The sequence below is a fragment of the Eucalyptus grandis genome, chromosome 2 (genome assembly GCF_016545825.1).
Source record: "Eucalyptus grandis isolate ANBG69807.140 chromosome 2, ASM1654582v1, whole genome shotgun sequence".
NCBI classification, from domain to species: Eukaryota; Viridiplantae; Streptophyta; class Magnoliopsida; order Myrtales; family Myrtaceae; genus Eucalyptus; species Eucalyptus grandis.
In genome coordinates this window covers 26,669,836-26,688,976 of record NC_052613.1, presented here as the reverse complement: position 1 = coordinate 26,688,976, position 19,141 = coordinate 26,669,836, and the positions used below count along the sequence as shown (strand labels likewise).

Below are 19,141 nucleotides of genomic sequence, written 5' to 3'. Positions count from 1 at the left end.
CATCAAAGAGATAGACAATCTAAGCTACTCTAGAATGCACATTTCAAAATTTAGTGAGGCTTTCATCAACTCAATCGGGGTTTATGCATAATGACCTTTGCATCACCCAAATTTCCACTTGAGAGAATTATCATTCAAGACAATCTTCACTCATGACATGGATTTCCTAAGAATACCAAATGAGAGACCTTCAGTTAAAAAGGACTTTCACTCACTCTCATTTAGATTCTATTTTATGAGAATCACTCCATCTCACTGTCATCATACTAACAAGGGTCCGAGTTTTCTCGCAAGCGGTACAACCTTACCAATCTGAGAGGTCTTTAACAGGGACCATAATGAGGGCTCGGTCAACGGCTTAACAAAGGGACTCTTTGAGTCAAGGCTATTGAAAGAACAACTCTTTAATCATCTCCGGGTTTACAAGTCAAGAACCCCGCAAAATGAGAAAGAAATAATCTTGCTCGCACTTTTTCGAGCGATGCATAAAACATGTGAACTCCTATGTTAATTTAAGTGCCCTAATCTGAAGAGACTTTGTAAAGGACGTAACATAGGTTAGGTTCATGGGTTGAGAAATGAAAGGATCATCATGCTCAAAATGTGTATAAAGGGTGAAAGTTGGTGATCATCTTGGCATTGCCACCAGTTTTCTTTTTCATCATCGGGGATTGTCTTCATGAAATGCCCCATTGATTGTAAAAACTCAACTTTTGAGTTCTTTGAGTATTGCTCCATTGGAGATACAATCTTTTTATAACAGATAGTCTTTATCTTGACTCTCTTTTTCATCTATGGGCATCATCGACCTTGCTTTTATCAAGCACACTGTTTTTCATGCCCCTAGTTCTTGTTCATTTTTTCTTCACTTTTTTTCATGGGCATTGGCCTTGCTTTTACCAGGCACACTGCTTTTTCATGCCCCTTAATTCTATTTTGATTTCTATGCATGTGTCAAGCAATTACACTTTGAATGACATTCAAACTTTCAAAGGTCTTCATATGTCTCTTGCCTTGCCCCAGTGTGGGGGATGATCACCAACTGGGTTTAAAGAAATAAAATTGCAGGCTCAAATGGGCTATGCAAAGGATATAAGTATGTAGGATAGAGAAAGAAATGCTCTTCATCATCCTAAGGCACTTAAATTACCATATGAATTCAATGTAATAGCACGACTTGAAAATTGATGCAAGTGAAAGCAAGAAAATTTCAATCCATTCACTTTACTTTATGGTGCTATCTTACCCTCCAATTTGCCCCAAAGTGGGGTGGTTCTTGACAGGGGTAATTTGAAAAGAATATCCATAAGTGTATGGGCTCAAAAGGGTTAAGCAACGGATCACTGTAGTGTTTAGGATAGAGAAATGAATTGCCTCTCATCATTTCGGTTATCGTACCTTTGCGAGAGAACTCTTTACCTTGCGGATATGGAACTTCCTACACTCATCTCACAAGTGTATCAAGTGTATAAGTATGGGACTGTGTATAGGATAAGGCTTGCCTTTCATCATCCTGATACGTCTCATTCAGCATTTTTAAGCATTGAAGTCACTCCATTAAATTGTATATCTTGACAAATCTCCACATGAAATTGGTGAGCTAAATCAATATGAAAATTCTCTTTTCAAAAGAGTCCAGCAACTTTAAGCATGAAAAGTGTTTGTGACTTCAAAACAAATAATTTATTGCACTCAAAACATGATTTTCAGCATTCATTCAATGAATTGTCCCACGAAGGGATTGTCTTAGCAATGGATGTCCTTGGATTGTCTCTATCAATCAAAAGTGAAAATCCATTTTTTGATTTGATGAATACTCCATTCTGGCTTTTGCTCCTGCACAAGAGAACGTGCATGAATAGGATAGTATGCAACTCAAAGTAAACTCAAATTGCACAACCATTTTGGCTCGGATTGAGATTTTGTCTCAGTCATGTCACTACTAGAATCTGTAGTGCCCCCAATTCGTCATCTGCAAGGAAAAGAATAGAGTGTCAATTCCAGAATTATTTATGTTTAAAGATGAGATGTACCTCTTTCATCAAAGATGGATGATCCTCTTTAACTTGCTCCTCATTTAATGGGCGAGAATGAAAATTCCGTCAAGCATGGAAATGGAACACACTTTGTTTGGCCCTTCAAGATGGAAATTTCAAGTAGTATCGAGATGTGACCAACATTAACTCTTTAGAAACTTGTTGAGTAACAATTGAACCAATTGCAACCTGATGTGCCTTTTTTCAGATGCTTTCTTATCGGGTCAAGAAAGTAATGCTCTGAAACATGAAGTAAATGAGTCAGAAAATTAAACAAGGCTAATCTAACGCATGCTTTTTTTTTTGGAAATGGCTTAAAAATGATTTTTTTAATTCTTTTTGGATGAGGAAGCATGAAGAAGCCCAGTCATCAGAATTCTCCTTGGATGATATTTTCTTTTTATTGTTGGATATCGTCATTGGACTGGTTTGGCATACCCCATCATATCCTCAAAACAAAACTTGTAATTCTATTGATATCCATCAATCAAATTACATTTATTGGAATGTGATGCTCAAGCACAGAATAAATTGAAATCAATCCCTAAAAGCAATAAGAATTCCCATGCGGGGAAGGTGCATGCCCCTAATTAAATGAGGAAATCGAACTACTTAAGACCATGAATCATGTGTACTTGAATTCTTCACCCTTCTTGATCTTGTGATGCAAGCCCTTCAGGTTTGATATTCTTCCATAGATATGTTGCTACCCTCTTCATGATGGCATCAAATTCGACTACCTCAGGAAAATGAGACGATTCAAAAGGTCTTCTTGGTTCTCTTCTTGGAGTCGCAATTTCTCACTAAAGATAGATTGCAACATTTTTGCTTGACGAGATAAGCTCTTTTTATCCGTCATTTTAACTCGATCGTGAACGGATGGGTGAGCGGGATCGTTCCATAATCACCTAATTCAAATGAACGGGAACATGTAAACATGAGGGTAAATAGAAAGTCAATCCATGACAATGATCTAATCGATTTTTCCATTTTTTTTCACTTATTCATGAAAAGTTCTTACAAGAAGGGCATTTTCTAAAAATGGACTAGGAAAATAAAGCTAGGCACCCTAACAAGACCAAATCTCCTAAACATGAATTGAAAACAAATTCTCCAGAGTTTTTTTTGGCAAATAATTCATTGCATGGCAATTCCTCATTTGATTTCTAATTGATAAATGAATTAGATCAAACGAATAACCTAGATTGTCATGGATGGACCAAAAGTAAATTGCATAGTATAGGGATAGAAGACTTACTTCGCCAAGAAAAATCAATGGCAATCACATAGACATGCACATGCTAAGTGGCTCGATTTCTACTCTATAAGGCTTATCAAAGTGGAGCCACAAGGATGATCGGACTAGCCACGGGCTTGTGGACTATGTCGGGTCCTCATGACTCCGGCTTGGTCAAAGAGCCGACTGGGTCGCGGGCATGCGGACCGAGGTGGGTACTCTTGACACCATGAAAGAAACTTCGGGATTGAGATGGGCGACTCATACCGCGAGCATGCGGTCGAAGTGGTATCCATCTCAATACCATCCTAAATGATCCAATGCGGCCCAGGTCCGGCGGCAGGTTGTGTGTGCTAAGTGTAGTGATAAATGCAAGGCATGCATGACAATTTATATCAAGTAACACTTCATATATGAAAGTAAACCATACATTCCTACACCTCCCTGCATAACAAAGATTAGCAAACACTTCCCCTTATACCTCCCAATCTGCAAGAACATTTAACACCTAAATGTTAGGGACGTACCTGGAATCCTCGCTGCCAAACAAAAGCATTTTTTTCAAAAAAGAAAATTGGCCTAAGTCCACTAAGAATTTCAACTCAAGTCCCAGTAATTAAGCGGAGTCGCCAAGCTTCTGTCGCGACCAAAGTTTTTGGGGTGTGAACCACCTAGGGTTTGGCTAATGGATTGTTAAGCCTAGACTTAACTCGGGCTCTCCCAAGCCCATACCAATTCGCGACTTAGGTTCAAGTTCTTAACATGTAATTGTTTTAATTAGGAGTCGCCACTAATCTATTTTTGGTGGGTCGATTATAAACCCAAGTAAAGTAACGGGAGTTTTACTTTACTTCTATGAACCAGAGATTATGGGTACGGGGACTTGGTTACACTAGATTTCTCTAATGCCCTTTCGGTACCATTCTTTTAATTTTGAAAAATGTTTGGCAAGGAGTTTGGATTGATTTAAAACTAATTCCCTAACATGTGAGGTGTTCATGCAGTGTGCGCAAACCACCAATTTAACACTCAAGTAAAGCAGAAAATAAATTGCAGGACTTACCTCAAAGCAACGAAAGCATCTGCAATGTTAGTTTAGAATTCATATCAGCAGTCCTAAATATGATTTCTAATTAACACGCAATTTTTGTTTTGTTTTCACTTAATTAATGAAAAACATGCAATATGCAATGCGTGCCACTAATTTAACATGAATGATATGACATGGCAACATGACTTAGCTATATGATCTAAGCAATATGACATAACTAAGCATGTGATCTATCCTAAGCATGAGATGATTTATTCTAAATAATTTTTTTTGTATTTTTATGAGATTCGAAATTAAAGAAATGCAACATTTAAATATGCAATCTAAATTAATCTAATGACTTAATTCTAATGACGGGCAATTTCTAATTAAATGCACCTAACAAAAATCACTAAATGACGTGCATTGTATGAAACTAATCTTATATGACATGCAAATGACGTTTTTTATTTAAAAAATGCAATCTATCCTAGAAATTGCAACTAATTTATCCTAAGACAGATTTTATGAAATTTGAAAAGATCTAGCTAGATTAAGATTCTATCTAATTTAAATTAGAATTAAGTCATATTAAATCCTAATTTAAACTAAGACATTATCTAAATCTAAAATGCAATTTATTTAAAAAAGATGATCTAAATTTAAAATGAAACATGCAATCGCAATCTAATATGCACAATGATTCTTTTTGTGTTTTTCTTTAAGAAATTCGAAATAAGATTGCAATTTTAATCCTAAAGCAAATCTAATTCAAATATTTTTTTGGATTTTTCTTTTACAAAAATAAGATTGACTCAACCAACTTGACGATAGCAAATCAAACAAGATAAGATTGATATCCTAAAATTGGCGAACCATATCTCGCGCATGAGATCGGGTTGGCCAATTTTAAATTAAATCGCGAATCGAATCTCGGGCTTGAGATTGGATTGTCGATTTTTGTGAGAGATTGCGAGTCGGATTTCGGGCTCGAAAATCGGACTGTCAATCTCTTATTTGAGGGGCCAATTCATGTTGGAATCTCAATCAAACATTTAAGAGGAACAATTCCATCGAACAAAACTAGATATAAAAGAAAATAAAAAACTATAACTAGATAAACAGTAATAATAATAAAAATCTACCTAATTCCCTTTTCCTTTTTTTTGTTTTCCAAACAAGCTTGTGCCCGTGTGGTGGTCACCGTCGGTCCAGCAAGGGTGTCGCGGTCGGGGCTCCGGCGAAGGTCCGGCGAGGGGCAAGAGCGTTGCAGGGGTCTCCGTGGGTGTTGATCGCGAGTCGTCGAGTAGTGGACTCACGGCTTCGAGCGGGCGGAGCGGGGCAGGAAAAGCTCCGGATCGGCAGAAATCAAGGCAGCGCAGCGAGGAAATTCGGTGATCGGCTTCGACGGGCTTCTGCATGGCCGTGCTCGCGGAAGGGCTGGGTCGGCGGTGCCGGTGTCACGAGCTTATGGGCGATGGCGTCACGGACAGGGGCGCTGCAGATCGGCGACAGCAGAGGCGGAGTCGGGCCGTCGTGGGTCGGTGCGGTGGTGGAGCTTCGGGCCGAGGGGAGCAGAAACGGCGTCGCGGGAACTCGGGATCCGGTGCTCGGGCAGAGGTTCGATGGTGGAGCGCGCGGTGATGCGGAGGAGCGGGTAGTCACGGATGGAGAAGCAACGCGGGGGCAGCAAACTTGGAGAGAAGATGAACAGTAGGGGTCAAATCACCCCCTTTTTTCTGCTTTTCCGCCTCCTCCTCTGTCTCTTCCTTTTACTCTCCTTTTCACTTCCCACTTTTTTACTTTTTTGCTTTTTTTCCTCTTCCTTGATCCGAAAAAACCTAGCAAAAGCCTATTCTCTCTCTTTCTTTTTCTGAATTTTTTTAAAAGGAAGCCCCCTAAACCTCTCGCACGCACGGCCTTTTAAAAGGGAAAGTAATTAGATTTTCAAATTATACTTCGAATCAATCTTCGCAAATCTTTTTCACAAAATTTATCCCATATTGATAAGGATTCGAGATCAAGATGAAATTTTTCTAAATCCAAATCTTCTAAAGACAAATCGCAATATTTTTTTACCCATCTGCCATATCTAAAAAAAAATTCATATCCCGATTGAAATTTCAAAATTAATTTTCCCACAAGATAATTTTCGATCATTAAAAGTATGGGCTTGGGCCGACTTGCTCGCTTCGTGGGCTTAATCCAACTAATTTGACCTCACTCCGCACCGGTCCAATAAATAAAATGCACCTAAATCTATATGCTATAAAATTAAACCCTAATTTTTAATGCGATAAATGACTAAACGGGCCGTTAAAATTTAGGTGTCAACACGACTGAAACCCAAATAGGATATTACTTTGCAATTTACAAATTGTGGAAATACTTATCATTGAAACATGGGAAATCCATATTCTCACGGTCTAACCTCATGGCAACATTTGCTGATTCATTATTAGAGGAACGATACAACTTCAACTATTAGAGCAAAATGCCGAGACTGGCTTGATTTAACAAGGTTTAGTACTACTCTAACAAGTGTACTAGCCACGGTAAACTTTTCGGTTAAGAGTGATTTAAAATGAATAGATGAAAGTTATGTTCTCGCAAAATGTATTGCACTCCTCAATATATACAACAAAATTGATTTTGGAGAACAGCACCACATTGGTTACGATATAAGTATAATTCTTCCGAGCTGTGCTGTGATATTTCTCGCCAATGACATCAGCAAGGACCACTAATACAGAATTGGAGGAATAAGGAGGGATTGGTGCGCAAAGATTGCAGAATTGGAAACCGATGGCTCATGATATTCTTCCCGCCATTGAAGAGAGCTGATGGGCTGTTGCCACGTGGCAACAGGTATCGACACTATCACTCACAGAAGGTCCTTCCTTGTTGTAATAACATGCATTCGAAGATTGCCATTTTCTTGGAATTTACCACGAAAAATTGTGAGACTAAATTAAATAGATGAAAGCTTTGTTTCACGAATAATCAATGGTCTGAAAAATAATTGTTTATGTCATCTGAAATAATTAATAAATGAAAAAAAAAAAATTCATCAACGACAATAATTTATATTTATACTTTTTGATAGATAATGAAATTAATTTTCATTCATTCATTTTTTTAAGTGATATAAACGGTGATCTTTAGGGTCAGGTATTTAAAAAAAAAATCATTCACATTAAATGGATTGAACGTTCATAAAGTGATGACAAAACATTCAATTTGAACCATAACTATTATGATCGCAAGACCACCATCTTATCAGAAAATGTCATCGGATGATATGCTCTAGTCAAAGTTTATACTCATGGAAGCAACAAGATAATCAGGGATGAAAAAAATGACCAAATCGGTATTTTATTTTGAAAACTAGGATAATCAATCATTAATGACCAAAATTGTTTGCTTCTCTCTCTCTCTTTTAACGTTTTCTAGTTCTTTTTTTCTTTTTCCTTTGACGTGTCACGGCCCTTTCATGTCAATATTCTCTTCACTAGCTAATGGAACATGACACGTTTATATACCAATGCATATATGCGCACACGCATAACTATTAAGGGTATTAGGACTATCATCGAGGAAGACGGACTTAAAAGAATGAACAATTTTACATTGTTGCCGATGATGGCAAACTTCATTCCTTTATCAAGGCATTTGAAATCATAAAAAGAAATGCTAACATTAATGGACACGCTCGTATAAAAAAAATGTGATTTTGCCACTAGAAAAATTAATAATCCAACAAAATAAAAAAAAAATAAAAAGCACAAATGCTATTCTTTTGTTTTCAAATCACTATAAGCTTTTAAAATTAATCACCTAGTAATGCTGTTATAGAAATAATTACAATCACACAATATCTAAAACAACCGTAGAAAAATAGAGGGAGATTAGCAAAAGTAGCAGACAATAACATAATAAGTAAATGACACCATTAAAGATAAAAAATAAAAATTCAAAAAAGTACTCAACTTATGCGGGGTGGGCCCCGCAAGTCCCCATTCCCGCCCCCGTGCCCGCGAGACGATGATCCGGGCAAGGAAAGTGAACCGGGTCTTCATCATCAGTATGCACTAATAAGTAAAATGTCATTTTTACCCCTTCAATTAAGGCCATTAATTTATTTGTTGAAATTTTTGCCATCAAATTGAGTAGTAATTAGTTTTCTATACCTCAAACCGTCGATGTATACAAGATCCCATTTCTCTTCCTCATCCAAATAAATAAAAATTCACCGAAAAATTCAATACGATAAGTAAGGTGAATCGCTAATTTAGTATTAAGTGTGATAGAAATATCAATCTCAATCAAATCCTTTTTCTCACTATCCTGCAAGTCCAACACGATCTCAATCAACCCCTCCCCTCCGTCCTTCGAACTCCACCGGAAAACCACCGGAAAACATCATTCTCCAACGAAGCTCGAGTCCAGGTTTTGTGAGTTAATGTTATTTTGAAGATAAGTAAATGATGTTGATTAGGTAATCGATATACATAAAAACCTGTGGCATTTATAGATTTAAATGAGATGAAATAGTGCTTGTTTGGGCTTTCCGGGCAAGGATATGTTCTTTCGAGGGACTGATTGTGTTCAAAGGATTTTATTTTATTTTATTTTATTTTAAAAAAATTCATTTTCAAATTTATGGATTGCAGGATTATTGAAGAGTACAAAATCAAAGTTAACATAAAGTTAACCTAAACTTGTTCATGGACATGAAATATTTCATTTATACATTTTTTACAATAATTAATTTTTAGGAAAATATTTTCTAAAATAGGAGTTTTTTCAGCAAAATAAACAAGCCATAAATTACAACCTTTGTTTTTCATAAATGATCAACATAGACCAGTATTTTTGTGCTTATTGGAATAAATTAATCTTATATGTTTGCATTTTTTTTGTTTCTATTTTCTGGGTAGATAAAGGCAAATTACATAATATTATTTCGCTCCATCGCCACTAAGTGCAAAAGTAATCTCATGTGGTTTTTTTTTTTGTTTTTTTTTTGGGGGAGAGAGAGAGGGGATATGGTTTCTTATGGATGTTGTGTATGTCATAATGATAAAGAAATTAATATAGTGATATTGAAACTCGGGGGAGGCGATTATTCGGTACTTGAAAATGATACATTCAGTTGATTTGTAAAGAAAAAATGTGGTCCAGCCAAAAAGAGAAACTAACTAGAAAATATGTCATAAATCCGAATATTACGTCATATATTTTTTAAATAAAGGGGCTGGGGGCTAGGGGTGAGCATGGTTCCGGGTAGAACCGGGAACCGGAACCGAACCGGAGGAGGTTCCAGTTCGGTTCCCGGTTCTCTTTTTCCGGGAACCGGCGGTTCTCGGTTCGGGCCCGGTTCCCATAGGAACCGGAACCTGAGGAACCGGAACCGGCGGCAAAGTTAAAAAATAAAAAACCCTAATTCCTTCCATACGATTTCCCCCCCTTCTGTTCAACTTTCCCCCTTTCCCTTTCTTTTTTTCTCTCTCTTTCTTCCACGTTTTCCTCCTCACGTCACTTCCTGCCCCCACTTTTTCTTTTCCCCTCTCTCTCTCTCTCTCTCTTCTCTTTCCCCCTCTCTCGGCCGAACCCCCACCTCTTCTTCTTCTTCTTCCTTCCTCTCGCCGGTTCTGCTTCACCCACCACCACACCGCCGCCCCACGCCCTACTCACCACCACCTCTTGGCCACCGAACCCCACCACCCACTGCTCGTCCGACAAGCCATCTCACCGTTGAGCCCGACGAGCTGTCTTGTCGTCCGCGCCACCGTGAGGCACCGCCGCCGTCCCCAAGCCACCATCACCACCTCTTGCTGCCGCTTGCTCGGCCGTCCGGCCATCGTTGCTCGAACCGTCACCACCTCCGCCCGAACCGAGCTCTTCCCCCTTGGCCGTGGGTTGAGCCGCGGCTGCCGCCGTCTTCGGTGCGCCGTTCATGCCGCCGTTGGTGCCGTGAGACTCGTGCCTTCGTCGCCGTCGCGCCACCGTCGCCGCGTGCTCGCCGTCGCCAGATCAAGAAGAAGCTGGTGAAGAAGATGAGGCAGAACAGGCCCATCCCTCACTGGATTCGCATGCGGACCGACAACACCATCAGGTTCATATCCAATTCCTTCACGTTTTGTCCAAAAAAAGCTGTCTGTTTATTTTATTTTATTTTTTTGTGGCCTAATTTTTGTCGCCGAAATCGTTCAGGTACAACGCGAAGCGCAGGCACTGGCGCCGCACCAAGCTAGGGTTCTGAGATGTTTTCATGGGAGGAGGTGCTTTTGCTTTGGCTTAGAGCTTTTTAGTTGTTGCGAAAGAGACCTCTCGATGCTTTTCTGATTATTGCTTTTAATATACTGTCTTTCATTCTTGTGCCAAACTTCTAGTCTGCTGAAAGATTAGGTAGAGTCTCATGGGTTGAAATCAAAAGAATAAGCAAATGTTTGGGGATGGAAATATGCAGCCTTGCATATTGCATTGGAAGTTATTAGTTCTTTTGTCTAGTCCATGGTCTTGTTGCTGAGGCTGACAGCTGCATTTCAGGTTCAAATGTAATTTATGATGATTCAATGAACTTGCGGAACATTCTTTGGCTTGCTCCATTACCAAGCAGTTCCACTGAGTCTTGGTTGTCGCCAGGTAATTCTCTGTGGTACCTGAATGTAAAATATGTTTTTCTTTGCCGGAGAATGTAAAATATGTCATTTCTTAAGAGTCAGCTGAACCTTTTCCAAAACCTGATGAATCTGGCTTTTGTCTGCAAAACATCTTGAAATGGCTTGTTTTGTTATCTCCTTTTAATTCATCGCAATCGCGTGGATATCCATATCTTTTACTGGTATTTCAGCTGATAGTTGAGACGCTTGGTGTTTGCATTGACACATGCTTCATTTTGCAATCCTTTTGTTTTACAATTTAGTGGCTCACTTGAATTGGGTGCGTTGATGAAACAGGAGTCCTTGTGGTGCTGGATGCTCGCCCGGATGGAATTATATACCAGGATCTGATCCCTGAATTATTTTAAGCGAATTGAAGACTTTTAAGGAAGCAAATAGCTGCTTAGATACAGTGCTGCTTTGTTACTCTTGAGCACAAGCATTTTTTATATCCGATGATCTGCGAACTGTGGTAGTTTCTGTTGCTTCATGTGGTTTTGATAGTATCAGGGATGGGATTTTAGTGAATTTTAATGTTGCTTCAACTTTATGTCTTGTTAAGCTTGTCGCTGTTACAACACATTGTGTTCAACGTTCAGTGCCTTTGATCGGTTCTGCTAATGATTGGCCTGATCTTCTTCTTTAGATGAGACTTATAGGCTTGTGTTGGACCTGTTTTTCCTATTCAGTGCTTGTTGAGGTCACGGTGGTGCTTGTTCTCATAGTGTGGTAGTGATTATTAGTGGTCGTCCTTCCAGACATTGGGGAGCTTTTAGTTGTGTCAATTCTGAGGAATTTCAACTTATGTGATATGTATGCAGTAGTGATGTAAGTGCCCAATTTCGCCTACCAGCTGGTTTGCTATCTGCAATGTCTAAATGAGAGTAACGTAACATCAGTTTATTGGGCGTCTTCAATAGCTTCAAGTCGGTTTAGCATGTGAAGTGTGTTCTAGCATCAGGTTGCAGGATTCATGGCTATGTTGTTATTATTGCTGCATTCATTTCCATTTTTTTAACTAAAAATGAAAAAAAAAATAAAATAAAGAACTGTTGGAACTGTTGGAACTGGAACCGACCTTGGAACCTCGTGACGGGTAGGTTCCAGGTTCTTGGTTCGACGACGGGTAGGTTCCAGTTCCAAAAATGAGGAACCCGTACCCAGAGGGTAGGTTCCAGGTTCCAAGCGGAACCTGTAAGGAACCGGGAACCGCTCACCCCTACTGGGGGCGATGGGGACAGAAGGGGAGGGCTCGCGACTGATTGTGATGGAGAAGAACCGTGCATGGTTCCTCCCCCGGCGCTGTACCGGCGGAAGTCTGCTCGCTACTTCTTCGTACGTCGTATCTCTCCATCCGTACCCCGCCACCGGATCGACGGAGAGGGTCGAGGATGCTTTGGCAGCGGCTTGTCGTCACCTTGCAACCGGAAGCAAGGAGCGGCTTCAAGGCGTCCGGGTTTAAATTTCTTGTGTCGATATCTGCGCCTGTTGGCATCAAGGGGGGCTTAAAGCTGGGAAACGATTTCTCCGGATAAAGTATGTGCCGCCCGCACGAGATGATGCCATCGCCTCTTGATATGCCGTGGCCGCTGTGCTGCTGATAGAAGCTCCGATCCCGTGAACCTCCCGTGTCATCGTCCCCCAAAAGGATTAGGATTTGAAGAAGACATCCAAGCCCAAGAGGATTTCTTTTCTCGCACGCAATCTTGAATATTATCTTTAACAAGACTCACGATCAAATATTTAAAAAAACTTATCCAAGCAGATCGTATTTTGCAAACGTTCAAACTTGAGACATAATTTAATAATTTAAATGGCTTATATGTACTCATCTTCAAATTTGGTTTGATATGAATCCAAGCAATTGAAAGTTCAAGAACACATTACATTTTAGACATTTTAAGAATGACATTACAAATAACATGGAGTGACTATTTGTGTTGACTTATAGTTGTAGGCACTTGAAATTGTTCTAAATTCTAACATAAATGCACGGCCTTAAATAATTGATTACACAACACTTCGATCTCATCCATTGTATGGGTTAACAGATAAAAAAATTCGAATTTTGTGGAGGAGGATGATGCAGGTGTAAACTGAGAATCTAAGTCAAATTTGAACAGGAACAATCTCAAAGTTGAATTGTCAATGAAAATATGGTTAGGTGAAAACAACAGTTATGGAGTGTTGGGGAAAACTGGCCAACAATTCATCAAGAATTAAACCAATTCAAGATCAACATCTTCCCCAAAACTAAATTGAGTTAACCCCAACAATAACGAGCAATATTTCAGTAATACAACCTTAAAAAAAAAAAAAGGACAAAGGCAAACAACTCCAAGATTTCACGGATTGTTGAAAAATTTCCACTAATCACCTAATATAGTAGGACATACAAAGTTTCTTCTCTAGTCATACACTAAAGGCTCAACACAAATGCAACAAGAAATTCTAACCATAATTGAAATAAAATAAAATGAGAGACAATTCGGGGAAGGTTGTCTTTGAATAAAACCGGTCAACTCGTAGCCCTCCGTCTCGTGAACGGTAGGCCCGCACCAAACCCACTTCTTTTCATGTTGGTTGACATTTTGACTTCTTGACTTCGTTTTCTTATTATTAATGTTACCGGGCCTCAGGCGGACCCAGCCAAAATGGAGCCACCTCGGCAGAAAATCCTGATCATCTATTCTTGATAAGCAGAAAGTGCAGATTAGACCGAAGCCGCCGAGTTCGTCAGGCTCATTCATTCTTATTATGCGACTCATAATTGCTTGGTGCTCTTGCTTGGTCTTCTTCTTCCTACTTCCGGCGAGACATATAGCCAGTGGCGCGGTTCACAATATTCCTACATCGGAGCCACTCTTTCAGAACCAAACTCTCGTCTCCTCAGGCCAAATCTTCGAGCTTGGCTTCTTCACGCCGAATGGGTCGGAAAACCAGTATGTTGGCATATGGTACAAGAACTTGACGCCTTCTAAAACCGTGTGGGTGGCCAATAGGGATTCGCCACTCACGTCCGCAGATCGGTCTGCGAAATTAACGATAGGCAGTGATGGGAATTTGAAGCTCGTGGATGGACAGCAGAACATAGTTTGGTCCACCAATGTTTCTGTCCAGTCAAATAATACAGCAGCAATGCTTTCAGATGGTGGAAAGTTTGTTCTACAAGACAGGAATTCTACTGAAGTATGGGCAAGCTTTGATGATCCAACTGATACAATTCTACCAAACATGAAGATAGGACTAAACAAGAGAACAGGAGAGAGACGGGTTTTAGTTTCCTGGAAAAACAACAACGATCCATCATCGGGAAATTTCACCACTGCGATTACATCAGAGACTCCGCCGCAACTTCTCACTCGGAATGGCTCCACCTCTTATTGGAGAAGTGGACCATGGGATAAATCGACATTCATCGGCATACCAGAAATGAAATCCTCATACCATACCGGGTACAGTCTCCAGAACGATCCTCAGCAGGGAACCGCTTATTTCTCTGCTGATTCTGATAACAACTCTTTTCTTGCTTATGGCTTCATTTCACCCGAAGGAGTTCTAGCACAAATGATATGGAATTATGGATCCAATGGTTGGTTGAAAAATTTGGCAGCACCGAGCACCAGTTGTGACATTTATGGAACTTGTGGTCCCTTTGGCATCTGCAACTCAAAAAACTCTCCTATCTGCCGTTGCGTAAAAGGGTTTATGCCGCGATCGAAAGAAGAATGGAACAGAAGGAATTGGACCAGGGGGTGCATTAGAGAAACAGAATTGAACTGCCAGAAGAACACAAGCAGGTCGCCTTCAACGCAGATGAAGAAAGATGTCTTTGTACACATGAAACAGATGAAAGTGCCTGATTCTGCAGAATATTCATCAGACCCTGGAGATGTAGGAAAATGCCAAAGCTGGTGCATGAATAATTGTTCTTGCTTGGCTTATTCTTTTGTCCAGACGATAGGGTGTTTGGTCTGGGCTGAAGATCTCATGGATTTTCAGGAGTTTTCAACAGCTGGGCAAGATGTATATATTCGGGTCGCGCATGACAATACAGGTATAAGAAGTTTCACTATGAGTTTCATTTAAACTTTATCGCACATCTTACAATTCTTTTCTCATGTCAGGCATGTCAACAGAAGCAAAACTTATCATCAGCATAAGTACCATCCTAGGCAGCATGTTCGTTGGAACTGCTATTTTCGGTCTCTGGAAGTGGAGAGCCAGCAAAAGAGGTACCAGCAGCTCACGTCCAATGCTTAATTTCACATTGATTGTAATCTAAAAACTTAGCCAAATTCCTAACGCACTTGACTGGCCAGATATAACTGATAAAAGAGGAGAAATGTCTTTTGGAAATGCATGGAAAGATCAGCTGAAGCAAAATGACGCATCCCAATTTAAGCTGTTCAGTTTTAGTAGCTTACTTCTTGCAACTAACAACTTTGATGCAACAAATAAACTTGGCCAAGGAGGGTTTGGACCCGTTTATAAGGTAAAAGCCTTCTCTAAGATGTTCGTTTAGGGAATTTTATGACATTATCCAAGGTCTGACAGGTCTTTGAGTTCGGAAACAGGGAATGCTGAATGATGGAAAGGAGATAGCTGTCAAAAGACTTTCCACTAGCTCAGGCCAAGGCACGGATGAGTTTAAGAATGAGATCGTTCTAATATCGAAACTTCAGCATCGAAATCTGGTCAGACTCATGGGCTGCTGCGTCGAGGGAGAAGAAAAGATTTTAGTATACGAGTACTTGTCAAACAAAAGCTTAGATTCCTTTCTGTTTGGTTGGTCTCACTCTTTTCAAATCATACTTGTGTTGATGGATATATATATATATATATCTTAGTAGTATTTAAGGTCACGAATTTTTTCTCTTTCTTCCTTGCTTAGATTCAAAAAGGAAAGCATAACTCAATTGGGATACACGTTTCCGCATCATTCAAGGGATCGCAAGTGGGCTTCTATATCTGCATCACGATTCTTACCTTCGAGTTATCCATCGAGATTTGAAGGCAAGCAATATTCTCTTGGATGAGAAAATGAACCCAAAAATTTCGGACTTTGGGCTGGCGCGGATCTTCGAAGGCACTCAAGTTTTGCTAAATACTCACAAAGTTGTAGGAACACTGTTAGTATTCAAGCCTTCTTGCTGAAATTATAAATTAAATTAGGAAACTCTACAACGCAATTAGGAAACTCTATAACTTGATTGATTAACATGATAATTAATTGCAGAGGATATATGTCTCCTGAGTACGTCATGGGAGGGATTTTTTCTGAGAAATCCGATGTTTATAGCTTTGGGGCGTTGCTACTTGAGATTGTTGCTGGCAAAAAGAACACGAGCTTATACTACAATGGCCAGCATTTCAATCTTCTTTCCTATGTAAGTGTGAGGAGTACAGTCTCGAGTGATCTTCTATAATCCTTCGGCTATTTCTTCTCCCTATGTTCTCTTATTCTCTCATTCTTACAGGCATGGCAATTGTGGAGCGAAGATAGAGGACCAGACCTAAGGGATGAAGCTATAGTTAATACTTGTTCGCCATCAGAAGCAATGAGATGCATTCAGGTGGGGCTTCTCTGTGTGCAGGACCAAATGACGGACCGACCCAACATGCTATCCGTAGTTCGGATGCTGAGCGGTGAGTCAGATCTTCGTCAGCCGAGACCTCCAACGTTCACCTTCCAAAGGGGAAATCCAAGTCACGATAAGGAGGCACAAGGGGAAAGTATTTTCTCCGTGAACACCATGACGAATTCTGTGGTCGAAGGAAGATGATGGTCGAAATTCTGAATTTGTTTTACCTTACATAGATTTTGCAATAGAAATGAAGCAGCATGTGTACGCTAGTAATTTGGTTAATTCAAATTTATGTAAGTCAAATCAGCTTTGTAAGGTAAGGCGTTTGTGAAAGCCCGCCTCTTTTCCACTTTCCTCATCTTCGTCTTCCCCTCTCTTCTTCTTTCTCCTCTTTTTTGACCTTTTCTCGAAATGCTCTTCTCTCTCTCTTCCTTTTATTTCGCACGGTGGTCTCTTTTATTCCTTTTCTTTTGACTTCTAAAAACCCATACCTTACACTAGAGGTGTTAAATGGATTGCACAACCCAACCTGATCCACCCATTTAACAGCTCTACCTTACACTAGTATTCCATTAGAACAACTTGCGCTCTTTTCGTGTGAATATTAAATGGTTCCATCATGCAAGAACCGACTTTGCTTCTGTCCGTCAACATAATACTTCCATTTCTTGACATGCTACTCTTGCTGCTCGAACTCGAATAAGATCCCTTGTCGTTGCTTCTTCTATCCTCATCATTCCTTCCGAATAGGATTATTTGGTACTGGAATCAAGACATTAAGCACATGAAGCAAAGTGTCATTAACATGTTTTTAGGCCATCACAAGTGAAAGATCATAATAAGAATAAGGAGAGCATAGGGGAAAATAGTACTTTCAAGCTCAACTTGAGTACTAGTTTTCGAGAATCTTGGCCATGGTCCGCACTCCAGAGAAGAAGCAAGCCATCACTGGCAACGGACACCAGAGAAGTGCCTACAATATATACATGAAGTAACCATTAGAAAGCATAGAGTTGGACGACGAAGAAACCATGTGCGAGCTACTGTGGATCAACTTGTTTGACTGCACCAGCAATAAAAGGCATGATAAACAGACTTGCAAATAGAACCAGTTGCGCTAAAACAATGTCAGAAACTAATCCTCCAGAGCACACGTTAAGATAGATAAAGCAAGTTTTCATCAGGAGAACTGCTGGAAGTTAGCGGACATTTCTAATAATGCAGGAGAACCAACAACCTAAGAATAAGACAAGATTTGCAAATAGATCAACAACTCAATGGATTAAGATGACTATGGGATAACAAATATAACGGGAGGATATGAGTTTACTACAACAGTAAAATTAGATTTTGTAACTGAACCTTGCTGTCCAATGAAATTCTTGCCCATACTACGTCAAGAGAAAAAGCAACAGAGGTACCAGTACATATCAGCATTAAAAAGACGAAGCAACAGCCACCAGGTAGTAAATCCATTAGTGAGAAGAAAGAAAGACACCAGAAGAGATAATCGAGTAACTTGAGTTGTAAATGCAGATTGCAGTGACCTATACAGACATTAATTCTTGCCCTCTGAAAATTAGAAGATAAGAAATTGACTGGAGCCTAAAAGGTATAATCATGTGAAATATATCACTGCAAACAAATTTTGATTGACATCAATGCAAAATGTCATACAAGACTTTTAAGAAAATTTAACAGAGCAAGTTGCCACAACTAACAGCTCGACACATACAATTATCTGAGGTGGACTGTCATTGAAAATGAAAAACAGCTACCTCTAAAGTACAAGCGACATCAAGCTAACCAAAACTGGGTTCTGAATCCAGACGCCTGGAGGATTCGATCTAGCTATGAAGCGCAAACGCCCATTGACAAATGGGCCTTGCCGCAGTTTCTTCTTAGGTTTTGCTTTTTTCATGCAGTGGGTGGGCCTAGCCGATTTTACGGCGCTTATCTTCATCTTTTTCAACAGTGAAAAACAGTAAATGAATGTTGACATTCACGAGAAAATATTGGGTACGTCTTATGTAGACAGCCTGGCAAACAAGAAGGCGGTGGGAGCGCGACACGTGTCCTCGTGGGACCCATAGGGTCAAGCGCCATCTTCCTCTCCTCGATCTCGACTCAGCGCTTCTTTCTCTCTCTCTCTCTCTCTCTCTCCTTTCCCAAATAACTCGGCTGTTGGCTCGGCTCGGCTCGACTCGGCTGGCAGAAGAAAGGACAGGTAATAAATGCGCAACACTCCCGCTTAAATTTTCTCTCTCCTCGCTTGAATTTTTTTGGTTTTGTCTCTCTTTCGTGGAAGAGCAGACGGAACGAGCTGCACTTACTTCCTCCGTTTCCTTCTCAGCGCATCCCACCCCCTCCGCCTCCGCCTCTCCAAAAAGCCTCGCCGATCATCTACCTCTGTCACGTCGCCTCCTCCAAGAGCCCCGCCGGTCGCAGCTGGTTTCTCAAACCTTCGCCTCCGACTGTTTCCAACGTGGAGATCGAGGTTTGTGCTCGCGTTGGTCTCTCGGCAACTCCTGGGCCTCCGTCCGATTGCCTCCCTCCGACGAACTCGTCATCAACTCCGACTCCGA

The 19,141-nt window shown here is 40.3% G+C and overlaps 1 protein-coding gene and 1 pseudogene across 1 annotated transcript; both read left to right on the top strand.

The window, feature by feature from the left end:
• The first annotated feature begins 5,780 nt into the window (after positions 1–5,780).
• On the top strand, positions 5,781–11,589 carry LOC104422099. Its single transcript, XM_039306906.1, has 4 exons — positions 5,781–5,943; positions 9,956–10,421; positions 10,520–10,951; positions 11,266–11,589. The coding sequence occupies exons 1-3, from the start codon at positions 5,781–5,783 to the stop codon at positions 10,566–10,568; spliced, it is 678 nt and encodes a 225-aa protein (XP_039162840.1). The 3' UTR covers positions 10,569–10,951; positions 11,266–11,589.
• A 610-nt stretch (positions 11,590–12,199) lies between these two features.
• LOC108956831 lies at positions 12,200–16,776 on the top strand (annotated as a pseudogene).
• The last annotated feature ends 2,365 nt before the right edge of the window (positions 16,777–19,141 follow it).

Bases quoted from the DNA above. Each gene is read 5' to 3' on its own strand.
- LOC104422099 (XM_039306906.1), top strand. From the start codon at position 5,781: ATGGCGTCACGGACAGGGGCGCTGCAGATCGGCGACAGCAGAGGCGGA. The intron at 5,944-9,955 runs GTGATGCGGAGG...TCCTCTCGCCGG, and splicing joins GTTCGATGGTGGAGCGCGCG to TTCTGCTTCACCCACCACCA. The intron at 10,422-10,519 runs GTTCATATCCAA...GAAATCGTTCAG, and splicing joins CGGACCGACAACACCATCAG to GTACAACGCGAAGCGCAGGC.